Source organism: Rhincodon typus, chromosome 7 (genome assembly GCF_021869965.1).
Source record: "Rhincodon typus isolate 14 chromosome 7, sRhiTyp1.1, whole genome shotgun sequence".
In the NCBI taxonomy this organism is placed as follows: Eukaryota; Metazoa; Chordata; class Chondrichthyes; order Orectolobiformes; family Rhincodontidae; genus Rhincodon; species Rhincodon typus.
In genome coordinates this window covers 47,440,931-47,454,171 of record NC_063338.1, presented here as the reverse complement: position 1 = coordinate 47,454,171, position 13,241 = coordinate 47,440,931, and the positions used below count along the sequence as shown (strand labels likewise).

The 13,241-nt window shown below is 40.8% G+C and overlaps 1 protein-coding gene across 2 annotated transcripts in view; it reads right to left on the bottom strand.

Moving 5' to 3' along the window:
- The window catches only part of erich2 (glutamate-rich 2), a 161,305-nt gene that overhangs the window by 60,673 nt on the left and 87,391 nt on the right, over positions 1 to 13,241 (bottom strand). For both annotated transcript variants that reach the window (XM_048599422.1, XM_048599423.1), the window contains one exon: positions 4,258 to 4,490. In XM_048599422.1, coding sequence (XP_048455379.1) covers positions 4,258 to 4,490 — 233 coding nt within the window. The remainder of the gene's footprint in view (positions 1 to 4,257; positions 4,491 to 13,241) is intronic.

Below are 13,241 nucleotides of genomic sequence, written 5' to 3'. Positions count from 1 at the left end.
TGACTACGTCTTGATCTACAATGTTGTTATCATTTCTCACTACAGCACTGACCTCTTCGTTTACTGCACATCTCAGTAATCGCCAACAATTATACCATGGTTTCTATTAATTTTATTCCAAATTCAGATACAAAACCTTTAAATTTGTTCTATTATCAAATTTCCCTACTCCTGTACAATTCCTTGGTATGATAAGATGCTGACATATTCTGTCCCTTCCTTTTCTTTTCTGGCAACAATCAGACTCATCATAATCTGCACTCCCACCTTCTCCTTTAATTCTGTTTTTCTAATTTTCCATGCAACTGAACCCTGCCCAGGACTATTTAGTTAAAACCCAAGTTTAAGAAGAGAGCACCAACATTTCTATAGGAATTGCTTGTAAACTGAAGTGGGTAATCTGAGGCAGTGTAACAGCAGTAATGACGTTGTGCAATTTCAGTCACAATGTCAGCCTGCTCTCACTGAAAATATAGCAGTAATGCAACTAAAGTCTAGATTTGGGATTTAAATATATGGTAACTTCAGATATTTAAATGGTCCATTTCACATTTGTACAGTACAATCATGTGCTTCTAAACATTCCAATACTTTAATATTCAGTACATGTGCTTTGATACTTTGAAGAAAGGCTGTTGAAAGGAAAGTAAAGAGGGTTGAGTCAAGTGTTGAGTCACAGGTCTTGGTGGTTAATTGATATTAAATTTGCTTAATTTTTTTTGCAGGTGGTGGGAATTAACTGGGCATTCACTTGAGTCCTACGTAGGTAGACACAGACTAAAACTGTGGGCTGTAATGGTGCAGTGGTTGTGTCCCTATCTCTGGGTCAGAAGGTCCAGGTTAAAGTACCACATACCATGCAGATATGTCATAACATGCTGAAGTAATTAAAACTGTAGTTGTTGGATTAGGAAGTGTGCTTTATAATGCAAAGCTGTAAGCAAACATAAAGATGTGCAATGTCTGGTAACAGTTCTATTCTTCACCAACTGACTTTTTGAAATTGAACCATGGTATGGTGTGATCAGAAGGTAATAATAAGGGAGCATAAAGACATTAAACGCACAAAAAATAAAAAGCAGGTGGATTTACCTAACCTCAAATGGGGGTCAGCTATTAAACCGCCGGGGAAGAAAAACAGCTCTGGGTGGGAATAAGACATAGTAAGAACTGCCGATGCTGGAGTTAGAGATAACACAGTATGGAGCTGAAGAAGCACAGCAGGCCACGCAGCATCAGAGGAGCAGGAAAGTTGATGTTTTGGGTCGGGACCCTACTTCAGAAAAGGCAACCTCCAATTTAGAATTGAGCAGCTTGACAAACAGAAATGGTAAGGGCTGCCCTACAAACAGGCAAGTGGATCCAGGATATGAAAGGGAAGCCTGGCAAAAACTGGGAAATAGGAAAGGAAGTCATAGTTTATGGAAAATAAAAGCAAAAGGCTGGCAGCAAGAACGTGGAGAAATTCAGAATTGATTTTAAAGGCAGAGAGATCAAGGTCTGTATAGAAATTAGACAATAGTCCTCGATCAAATTTAATATCAAAGAGTAATACAAAAACAGTAGACAAGTCAGATTAGTCCAGCATTAGCAAACCGAAATTAATAATCTACTGTCATCATGGTGAATGGAGAATAGTCTACAGTTATTTCATAAACTGGAGCATTGTCTAGAATAAGCATACAAGTCAAAAAGTAATCCATGATGAGCACAGGGTTGCAGACAAATCCGGGCCAGATTCAGGATTAGAACGTGGGACAAAGCAATTGGTAGTTGGCACCATAAAACTGATTATGAAAACTAGTATAGACTTAGCATTCGGCCAGGCATAATCATGCCTTTAGCATCATCAAAATCATTAGATCCTCTAACCAACATATTGAGCAGCAAGTAATTTTTAAAAAATCTATCCAATTTTCTAACAGTACAGTTCAATGATTTCCCATTTTAAACTTATACTGACACTTAATCAAACAACGACAGATAGTGGCCTAAAAATTCAATGACACATATGGGGTTGGCTGTGCATTGCGTGTGATTGTTTGTGTTGCTCCAAGCAGCATGAAATATTCCTGTCAATTAACATCACTCAGAGATGCAACCATACTGTCTGTGTTATACATTACCATCTGATATCCAGTATCTGAATGCAAGAACAAATGGAAGAAATAGAAGATTCTAAAATCAATATTTGCATTGACTAACTCATGGCTTTTTAATGCTGCAATGATCATTGTATTAATACAGTGATTTAATAAATACAGAAGACTCCCAACCCAGCAAAGAAGTGGGGTATCTCCATAGGCAGAGGAATCCTCAGGTCTCTGAACGCAGGTAGACACATATAATGTTATGCCAAGAAATCTGTTGTCCAGTTTGAAGAAGTGTACAGTCCTTCTATATTAATTTTGCTGTGGGATATACCAGTCTTTCTTGTGATGTTGACAAGAATCTTCTGCATTGCTTGTAAACCTCACTCAGCACCACATATACTCATGACCTGTTCTCATCAGGATAATTTTTAAATTCTTAATTATTTAAACTTTGATAAATTGTCAATAATACTCAAATTAATAAAGTGGCACTAGTTACTTCAAACAACCTGTTCTGTCATGAATAATTCTCTTTCAAAAGAAATAATAATCTAAGCAAGAAGCAAACATAAGACCCTAAGACATAGGAGCCGAGGTAGGTGATTCAATTCATTGAGTCTCCTCCACTTTTCAATGGTATCATGGCTGATACTCAACGCTATTTTCCTGCTTTCATCCCATAACCCTTGATTCCCTTACTGGTTAAAAGTCCGTCCATCTTAGCCTTGAATACATTTAATGATCCAGCCTCCATGTGATTGTCATAAATACAACTTTCAGAACTTAATAGTCAACTGAACAAAGGCAAATTGTTTCCGTATTATACAAGATATCTTACATATATTCTCTGCACTCTACATCTGGCAGTACTTCTGCTGCCGAATACTGAACCATCCTTAGTTGTCAAAGGTTACTGTTTAGTAGAGTTAACTTATTTATCATATCTAAACTACTACTTCTTAACAAAATTAACAAACTTCCTTATGAAAATTCCTTATGAATGATCAACTGCCCATATTGGTTAACTGTGGTCCCGAATCTCCAAAATCTAACAATTTAATCAGCTGTTGAGTGACGCCATGCATTGAAGTCCTTTTGCATCATATCAGAGAGGGACATTATGTTGAGCTGTGCTCGGTATAACCTACATGATGTGTCTTGGTCTCAGCTAACCTACCATCTCATAGTTCATTACAGGTAGAGCCTGAAACATGTGTAACAGATTTTTTTTTGTTGGAATTCAATTATAATAGACAATGTTGTCTGTCAAACCTTTGTGATCACATACAGCAAGTGTTATCTCCTGTCAAATGAATGATGCTACTGTAGTAAGAGCAATCTAGGTTTCCCCAAATACTGACAGTGATTATCAATATTAATATGCTGGGACGCTGGTGATATTTGAAATGAACGACATTTCAATTGACTTCGGATACTTTGCTTTTTTTGGCTGTAAAGATAAAATGTAATAAATTATATATTGTGCTGTGTTTCATCAGTTGCAAAGGAGTTTTAGTTAAAAGAAGCAATTTCGCTAAATCATCTAATACCAAAAGGAAGCTATGATTATGTTTGAAACACAGACATTAGCCTTACCAGTCAGACAAAGTAAGTCATTAATGGTTTGTTGGAATTCAAAGAGGGTATCTGAAACCTTTCATGTTACAGTATCTTCACATCAGAAAGGTTATTCCGTCATAGCACTGCATGCATAAACTACTGGTACTGCAAAACTGCCTTTCCCAAGGAATGGTTATCAATAATCATAGGAGTTATGTGATTCATGCAGTTGGATGTTGATGCAGGAAAAATATTAAGTAGGAGTGCTAGCATCAGGACCAGGGCCTGAAATGCTCATAAAATCCTACAGGCTCTCTCTCATCAGTTGATAGCAAAATTCGGTCTGCTAACCAAATAACATTGTGCACCAGACACTGTCTGGCATGACCTTAACTTCTTTATTTCTCTATCCACCTACATAGGAAAGACAACAGCCTCCCTGCAGTGCTTCCTGATTGTTTTAAATACTTAAAACTACATTGTTCCCCACTCATAAGTTTGACTATTAGTGCTCTACTTCTCCAATAGCTCTACATCATTGTTGTTTATTCATCAGGTTATACACCATGTTATATAATAACTTGTTTAAAAGCTTTGATTTTACCTCTCCCATCAACTCTAACGGTGCCTTTCTTTCTTCGTTTTTGCTGTCTTCATTAACAACATCATTATCATCATTCTCTTCATCTTGGTTTGCATCATTGTCTTCATCAGAGTCTTCTGCAATTCTGTTTTTAGTACTGGTGGTAGCTAAATTGTATGGTTCAATAGTGGTTGCAGAGTTTGCCACTACTTTTGTTCCTTTAGCTTCAAAAGAATTTAGATTTTGTTTTTCACCTGCAAAACAGAAAAGATGTGAAATAATTATAAACCAAACTCAATTTTCAAAAAATTAAAAGGCATTATTTTAAATTTTCCAGTTTTGCAATTTATTTTGATAGCTATCAATTAAATATTGCTTTAATTTTCTCTCTCCTCTTCCCTCTCTACTGTATGCTTGCAAAGGTGGCAGATCCCCAGTGGCTAAGCAGCTGATCATCAAGTAAATGCTTACAGTGGTTGCAAACACTTCTAACATGCAGGTAACACAGTTGACCTGAACCCGCCACTATCGTCATGTGCTTACTTTCAAACAGATGTCCAGATTGCAATCAAGTTCATGAGCTTCACCCAATTGTTCCTGGGTTACTGAGGCCAATTTTAGCTAATCAGGCTTATGTCCTAGCTTCATTTTTAGAAATTCAGTACTTTTGATAATTAAGCTTTCTTTGATCACATTTCACGGAAGAACGTTCCTGAGTTATTGTAAAATTTGCATTTGAAAAAGAAAACATATTCATGCATATTTAAAAAACACAGCTAAAGCAACATGTAGTTAACTGTAACGTTTGCTCAGCAAGACTGTAAATGATCTTGACTTAGCAATCAATTAGCAGCTCATGTTCATTGTATCAGGTATTGTTTGATTCTTTGTTGGCTGGAAACAGGTGAACAAATTAGGTTTAGGCTGATAGAAAGGCTTGTGTAATCTTCAGCATTTCCAATGAATGCATGTTCCCACATCTCTTATGTAACTTTTATAACTACTTTACTGTTAACAAATTCATGCAACCAAAATTGCAACTTCATACAAAATACACCTACAAAACTGCTATTTTGGTATATTTGAAACATCAGGTAACGATCAAGATTGTTGCAGTTGATGGTGCTCCAGGAGTGGAATAATATGTCCTCACAAAATTCCTTTGTGCACTAAATTTGCATAACAGCACTTAACATTATATTTTATTGTAGCATAAACTTGTTTAAGATAAAGAGATTAATGGCCATCAAAATAATATACCAAAGAATTGTATGTAAGTGTATTGACCAGAGTGTGACAAGCTGCCCGTCCCCCAGGTCAAAAAACCAAAATCCTTGTCTTTATTTATTCTGAATCTTCTCATACTTTACCTCTTTGACTTCTCTTTGAAGGAGATCGTGGCATAGTGGTAATGTTACTGGACTAATTATCCACAGGCGGAGGCAAATGCTCTGGAGCCATACATTCAAATTGAGTCACACCAGCTGGCTGAATCTAAATTTAATTAATAAATCTAGAATATACAGCTAGTCCAGAACTAATGGTCACAGTATTAGGATATGTGGTAGGCCATTTAAGACTGAGATGAGGAGAAATTTCTTCATTCATAGAAAGGTTCACCTGCGAAATTTGCTGCACAGAAAGCGATTGAGGCCAATATATCGAATGTTTACAAGGAGTGTGACATAGTGGTTAAGACTAAAGGGATGAAAGGGCAAGGGAAGGAAGAAGAGGGAACAAAATTGAATGATCAACCATGATCATAGTGTTTGGCTGAGCAGGTTCAAAAGGCAAAACGGACTACTCCTACACCTCTTTGCTATGTTTCTGTGAGTCAGTGATGGTGACAACCGGTTTAATCCAGTTTCAGAAGCCTTAGAATGAGGAGCTGTAAACAGAGACCTTTTTCTGATGAAGGGTCTAGGCCCAAAACGTCAGCCTTCCTGCTCCTATGACGCTGCTTGGCCTGCTTTGTTCATCCAGCTCTACACCTTGTTCAGTGCTGCCTTGTCTTCACTGGAGTGCTGCTTTGTTGCAGTGAAGTGTAACTCGAGTTTGGTGAAACAGGGAATTAGATGAAAAAAAGATCAGTTCCTCCTTTTTTCTCATTGCTGAGTAGTTCTGCTTTTTGACATCAAAGGAAGGTCTTAGGGAATTTGGGGCATAAGAAGAAAGAGGAGCCAGTGGGGGAAGAGACTGAGACTGAGCAGGAAATAAAAATCGAGGTCGAGGCTTGAGCCCAGTTAGAGAGGGAAGCCAGTGGAGGAGGAAAATCAGGGATCAGAAACAGTGAAAAAAGAGTGACATTGCAGGAAAAGCTGTAAGTTCATTGGTTGGTAAATAACTGCTAATTTAGAGTCATAGGGTTGTACAGCATGGAAACAGACCCTTCAGTCCAACTTGTCCATGCCAACCAGATATCCTACATTAATCTAGTCCCATTTTCCAGCTTTTGGCCCATATCCCTCTAAACCCTTCCTATTCACATACTCATCCAGATGCCTTTTAAATGTTGTAATTGTACCAGTCTCCACCACTACCTTTGGCAGTTCATTTCATACATGCACCACCCTCTGCGTGAAGAAGCTGCCCCTTAGGTCCCTTTTAAATCTTTCCCTCCTCAGCTTAAACCCATGCCCTCTAGTTTTGGATTCCCCTATCCTGAGGAAAAAAACCTTGACTATTGACCATATCCATGCCCCTCATGATTTTATAAACCTCTATAAGGTCACCCCTCAGCCTCCTCTACTCCAGGGTAAACAGCCCCAGCTTATTCAGCCTCTCCCTAAAGCTCAAACCTTCCAACCCTGGCAATATCCTTGTAAATCTTTTCTGAACCCTTTCAAGAGTTTAAGTCCTGCTCTGATTTGCCCTACCAAGATGTAGCACCTCACATTTATCTAGATTAAACTCCATCTGCCAGTCCTTGGCCCATTAGCACATCTGATCACGGTCCCATCCTATGCTGAGGTAACCTTCTTCGCTGTCCACTATACCACCAATTTTGGTGTCATCTGCAAACTTACTAACCATGCCTCCTATATTCACATGCAAATCATTTATATAAACGACAAAAAGCAGTACCGCTAGTCACGGGCCTCTAGTCCGAAAAGCAATCCTCCATCACCACCCTCTATCTCCTAACGTCGAGACAATTTTGCATCCAAATGGCTAGTTCTCTTGCATTCTGTGTGATCTAATCTTGCTAAAAAGTCTACCATGTGGAACCTTGTTGAAAGCCTTACTGAAGTCCACATAGACAACGTCCACTCCTCTGCCTTCAAAATTCCTCTTTGTCACTACTTCAAAAAACTCAATTAAGTTAGGTAAATTGGAGAAATATTTTACAGATTAAAATCTAAGGCCAGTAGAACATTTAAAAATGCAAATTAAAAACTAATTTAAAAATCAGAGTTGCAAGGCCAGATAATATGTTGTACCTGCATGGTGCAGAAGCGGGTGGATGCTGTAGCAAGTGTTTAAGCAACTCTGGCTCAGAATTGATTAACTGGAGTCTCAGCTTCAAACACTGCAGTATATCAGGGAGGTGGAGAGTTACCCAGATGCTTTGTTTGAAGAAGAAACCAGACCATGTAAAGTGAAATATCTCCACAGCGGCCTGTATCCCGTCACCAAGGTAACCTTTATTTACATGTGCATAGTACTTGCATAGTACGTGACAATGATCAGTTCCCTCAGAGCCAGCTCTCAGAGTGAACAGAACCTCTGACACTCCTGCTTATATCTGTCATTTAGGACTCCCTGATAGCCTGAGGTCACCTGGCTGACCTTGTTCCAATCACTACATCCCTCCCCTTCTAATCTGGGGATGTAGGCCTTTTCTTTTTCTTGTAGGCTGTCCTGGGTCATTTTCACACCAGATCCAGTTCCCCTGACTCAGTCCTTGATATGGATGGCATGAACCGGACCGTATCCAGCCTCTTGTGTCTGGAGCATCACAGAAGAAATTCATCGTCTTCTTCAGGTGGTAAAGTTGTTGAGGTTGTGACATCCGCCATGTCCATCTTAGTCTCTGAGGTTTATTTGACACTAGGTGGAAGGGGAAATCGTACAGGTTCCAACAGCCTTTCCAGCTGTTCCGAGGGTCCAGATATACTTTGCTCCTGCAGCATTTGTGAGTTTGTAGCTTTCATGTGGTCCACACGCTTGTTCAAGACCGCTTCTCCTACCCAAACTTTGTACATCACAGGACCTGACCTCGCATCAACCATGCCTCTTACCCATCCAGGGACATGCCCACGGTTTCAGCACCAAACTTCATCCCCTGAACTAAACTGCCTCCCTCACTTAGAGGAGTCTTGTGTACTGTGTTGGCATTTCTGATGCTGTTTCACCCTCCCCCCATGTTCAGGAAGATCAGATTAAGCCTGCTGCTGAGTCTTGTCCCTATTAGCAACTCTGCTGGAGCTATCCCTGTAGTTGCAAGAGGGGTGGCTGAAGCTGTAGGCTGTTTCTTTAAGCCTGCCTTCAAAGTTTGGACTGCTCTTGCTGCCAGACCACTGGATGATGGATGGTACGGAGCTGTCCTTATATACCGAATGTCATTCAACTTTAGGAAATATTGGAAATCCCTGCTGGTAAATGATGGCCTGTTGTCCATGATCAACACTTCTGGGAGCCCGTGTATTGCAAAAGATGCCTGCAGCTTTTGTATTGTCGTCCCTGTATTTGATGAATGAACTCTATGCACGTCCAACCACTTTGAGTGGCGGTCCACAATGACTAAGAACATTGAGGCCATGAAAGGACCTGTATAGTCAAAGTGTAACAAAGTCCAGGGTTTACTAGCCATTTCCAACAATGTCAGGAAGCCACTGGTGGTAAGTTTTGTCCTGTTGGCACTCTGGGCACTGCCCCACCAACACAGCTATTTCTGCATCCAATCCTGGCCACCAGACATAACTTCTTGCTGATATCTTCATTTTGGACAGTCCTGGATGACCTGGTGGCGTTCAGCCAGTATCTGGCAGCGACCTTTGCACTAGAGTGATCCGGTCTCGCCAGGTCCAGAAAGGTTTCAACTTTGGTTGTGAAGGTCCTTTTGTTTCCCCCATCACCAACATTTTGGTTTTTCCAGGACCGGATCTTTACATGTCCGCTGTCTGATATTGTCAGCGGTGACTGGCAGGGTGTCCAGAAAGTTTAAAACCAGAATGGGCTCTTCAAGTAACAGCACTACCAATGTTGTATCTGCCAGTGGGAGGCGACACAAGATATCTGCATTTGCTACTTGGCCTCCAACTTGGAATTGTACACACTTAGAATGACGGCCCACTGTTGAATTCCACCTGAAGCTATGGGAGGCACAGTCTACTGTTTGAGTAGCCCTGGTAGGGGTTTGTGGTCTGTTGCTTTACAAATTTATGTCCATAAAGGTATTGGTAAATCTTTCTTACACCAAACAGGACTGCCAAACCTTCCTTCTCCATCTGAGCATATTAGTGCTCCGCATCAAGCCACGTCCAGGAAGCACACACTTTTGGGTGTTCCTCTCCATTGGGCCATCTATGAGCCAACACTACCCCAATACCATATAGGGAGACATCACGTCAGCACCAGATCTCACTTGGACCATAGAGTGCCAACCCCTTAGATGATAATAGCTACTTCATCACTTCCCTAAAGGCTATGTAATGGCTATGAGAACATTTCCAAGATTACCCTTTTTCAATAGCAGCTATAAGGATGGAGGCCAGGTTATGTATGAACTTTCCGTAATAATTCACCAATCCAAGGAAAGATCTAGGCTCCAGTACTGACGTTGGAACGTGGGCATCTATGATCGCCCTCACTTTATCTTCCAAGGGGTGTAGCCCAAGTAGGTCATTTGGGGTGCATGGAAAGCACATTTGTCCCTTCTAAGGCATATGCCTGACTGGGAGAAACATCTAAGGCCTATGTCCAAGTTCTCTAAGTGCTCTTTATTTATGTTCCCTGTTATTAGCATGCCTTCCAGATAAATAGCAACCTGGGATAGACCTTGTAAAACGTTCTCCATCATCTGTTGAGAAATGGCACAGGCTGATGATACCTCAAATGGCAGTCTCGTGTATTGGAACAAACTCCTACATGTATTAATTGTAGCATACTTCCAGGAATCCTCATCTAACTGCAATTGCAGGGACACATGGTTCATGTCCAGCTTAGTGAAAGACAGCCCCACCCAACAGCTTTGTGTATAAGTCCTCTTTGCGAGGGATTGGGTATTTATCCAGCTGTGAGAAGCAGTTTACCGTTTGTTTGAAATCCACACAAAGGCGAACTGACACGTTGGGCTTGACAGTTGATATGAATAGTGCTGCCCGTTTCACGAACTGTACAGGTTTGATGATTCGTTTGCTTTCCAGCCTCGTGATTACTGCCTCTACTTTTGCACATAAGGCAAATGGCACTGGGCAGGCCTTGCTGAATCGTGGAATTGCTTCCTGGTCAACATGCAAGTTGGCCTTGGCTCCTTTGATAGTCCCTAGACCTTCCTGAAAAACAACCGGGTATTTAATTAGACTTCACTCAGGCAGGCATTTTCTAATCGAAAAATGATGACCCAATCAAGGTGAATCTTTTTCAACCAGTTTCACCCCATCAGGCTTGGGCCTGAGCCATTTACTACAATCAGAAATAACTGAACCAGCTACTTCTCATTTGAGACCAAAATCAAAGTTGTGCCCTTAATATGTAAAGGTTCTCCGGTATAGATTCTCAGCCTAGCCGAGGTCTTACGCAAACTTAAGGGTTGGAGACCAGAGCGAATTTTGTTAAAGACTACGTCTGCACTCACTGGTACAGCCGCACAGGGATCAACCTCCATTTGAACCGGGTGACCATTTAACCAGATGTTTATTTGGATTGGTTCTGATTTTGATGTTGCTAAGCAATTTAACTGTTCCAAATCACATGTAGGTGGACTTTCCAGGGTGTGCACTCTCCTGAATACTAGTCTATGAGTTTTCTTACTCAATTCAGGCCAAGTGTGACTCTCTTCCTGTCATAAGTCAGCATACAGGCAGCAACTACAATGGCTTGCCAGACCAGATCCTGACGAAAATGTTAACCGTTTGACCGAGCCTTGGCTTTGTATTGGGGTTTTGCTGTGGGCTGACCTAGAGTCCCTCTGTTCAGGATATGTCCTGAGTGAGGCTTTGCAATTGCCATCACTCAACTGGTGTTCCCCAAGCTCAATTGGCTGGCGACAGTGTCCACTTCCATCACCATATCTGTAACTCATAAGCTCCATTTGCCATGTTTTCTAATAAAGTTCAGTTGGGCTTCAGTTAGTAGGTGCTTTTGCATGGTTAAATCATTAATCCCAGATTCCAAATGGTCACTCAGCATCTCATTTAAGGTTAAACCAAAGTTGCACACCTCTGTCAGTCCTTTTAACCTTGTCAAAAATCCTGATACAGATTCCTCTTGCTTTGAACTGCCAAGTAAAACTGATAGTGTCTCAGAATTAGAGGAGGCCTGGGGTCGTAATATCCCCGAACTAAATCCATCAAGTCTTGAAAGGTTTTAGTATCTGGTGCCTCCAGAATCATTAGGTTCCTAATAATTGAAAAAGCTATGGGTCGACAAGCTGTCAGGAGAATTATTTGTTGCTTTTCATCTGCCCCAATGCCATTTACCCAGAAAAAAACAATGCATTCTTTCCACATACTGGGCCCAGTCTTCAGTGGCAGCGTGTGTGGTGACACTGTACACTTTCCATTGTACTCCTCCTGTACTTGAGGACACATGACAATAAAGCTTAGAGCTTATATTGAAAAAAACGGATGAAACAAACAGTACCCTCTCTGGACAGAACATTTTTTTGTTTGAACAAATTCTGTTTGTTCTCTTTGAACAAATCCTGGTGTTGAAGTCAATCTCTGATTATTGTTTCTGAAAATGTTAAGCTGACTGGCCCACAGTCATGAGGAACGTCCTTACATTATTTTTGAACAAGCGTGTCACATTTACCACTGTTTGATCCTTTGGCAGCTCTGCCATATCTTGGAAAAATGTGAAGATTAAGCTCTTCCATTATTGCTATCCCTAATTACTTTCTTAATGTGGATTAGAATCCATCGAGATCAGGCCTTATCTATCCCAGCACAGCCAGCCTTTCCAGCATAGCATGCACATCATTTGCACTTGATCCATTACGACTTTCTCTACCAATACTTAGCCAGTATCCTCTATTCTCCTGTCCAGTCCTGACCCTTCTGCAACTTTATAGTGCAATGAGAACTGCACAGCCCACCTGCTTTAACTCCATTTGTGGCCCTTATGAGGCCAACTGTGTGACCTCAAAGAAAAAGGGGCTGCCTGCATCAGATCGTTTTTCTGCATTAGGCACAACCCTCTGCAAAGTCTGACCCCACAAGTGCTCTGCCCAAATGGTCCTTCCATCGGTGGAATGCTCCAGCAGCGGGGCCACACTGGGAAACCACCCTGACCTGGCTTGCTAAGAATTTACTCACCCATACATCTCTCATCCAATCTCCCAGGGCTTTGTAAAATCCTGACTATTGTTGCAACATGACTAAAGCATAACACCAACTTCCGATTGAACTACCTCACTTTCACATATTATGTAAAATTCAACATTTTGGTTACCATCCCCAAACATTCCTTTACCACAAGGTTATTAATTAGCCTTTTCTCATTCCATAATACTAGATCTAAAATACCCTGTTCTCTAGTCAGTTCCTCAACATCCTGCCAGAGAAAATCATCTCTAACTCACTCAGAAACTCATTATCCACAGCATTAATGCTCACTAGGCTTACCCAGTTTATATGCAGATTGAAGTCACCCATTATCACTGCATTATCCATGATACTTTATTCTTTAATCTCCTGGTTAATACCTTGCCCCACACTACAAATACTGTTTGGTGGCATAAACAACTCCTATTAATGTTTAAATAAAAACCAAAAGAACTGCGGATGCTGTAAATCAGGAACAAAAACAAAGTTGCTGGAAAAGCTCAGCAGATCTGGCAG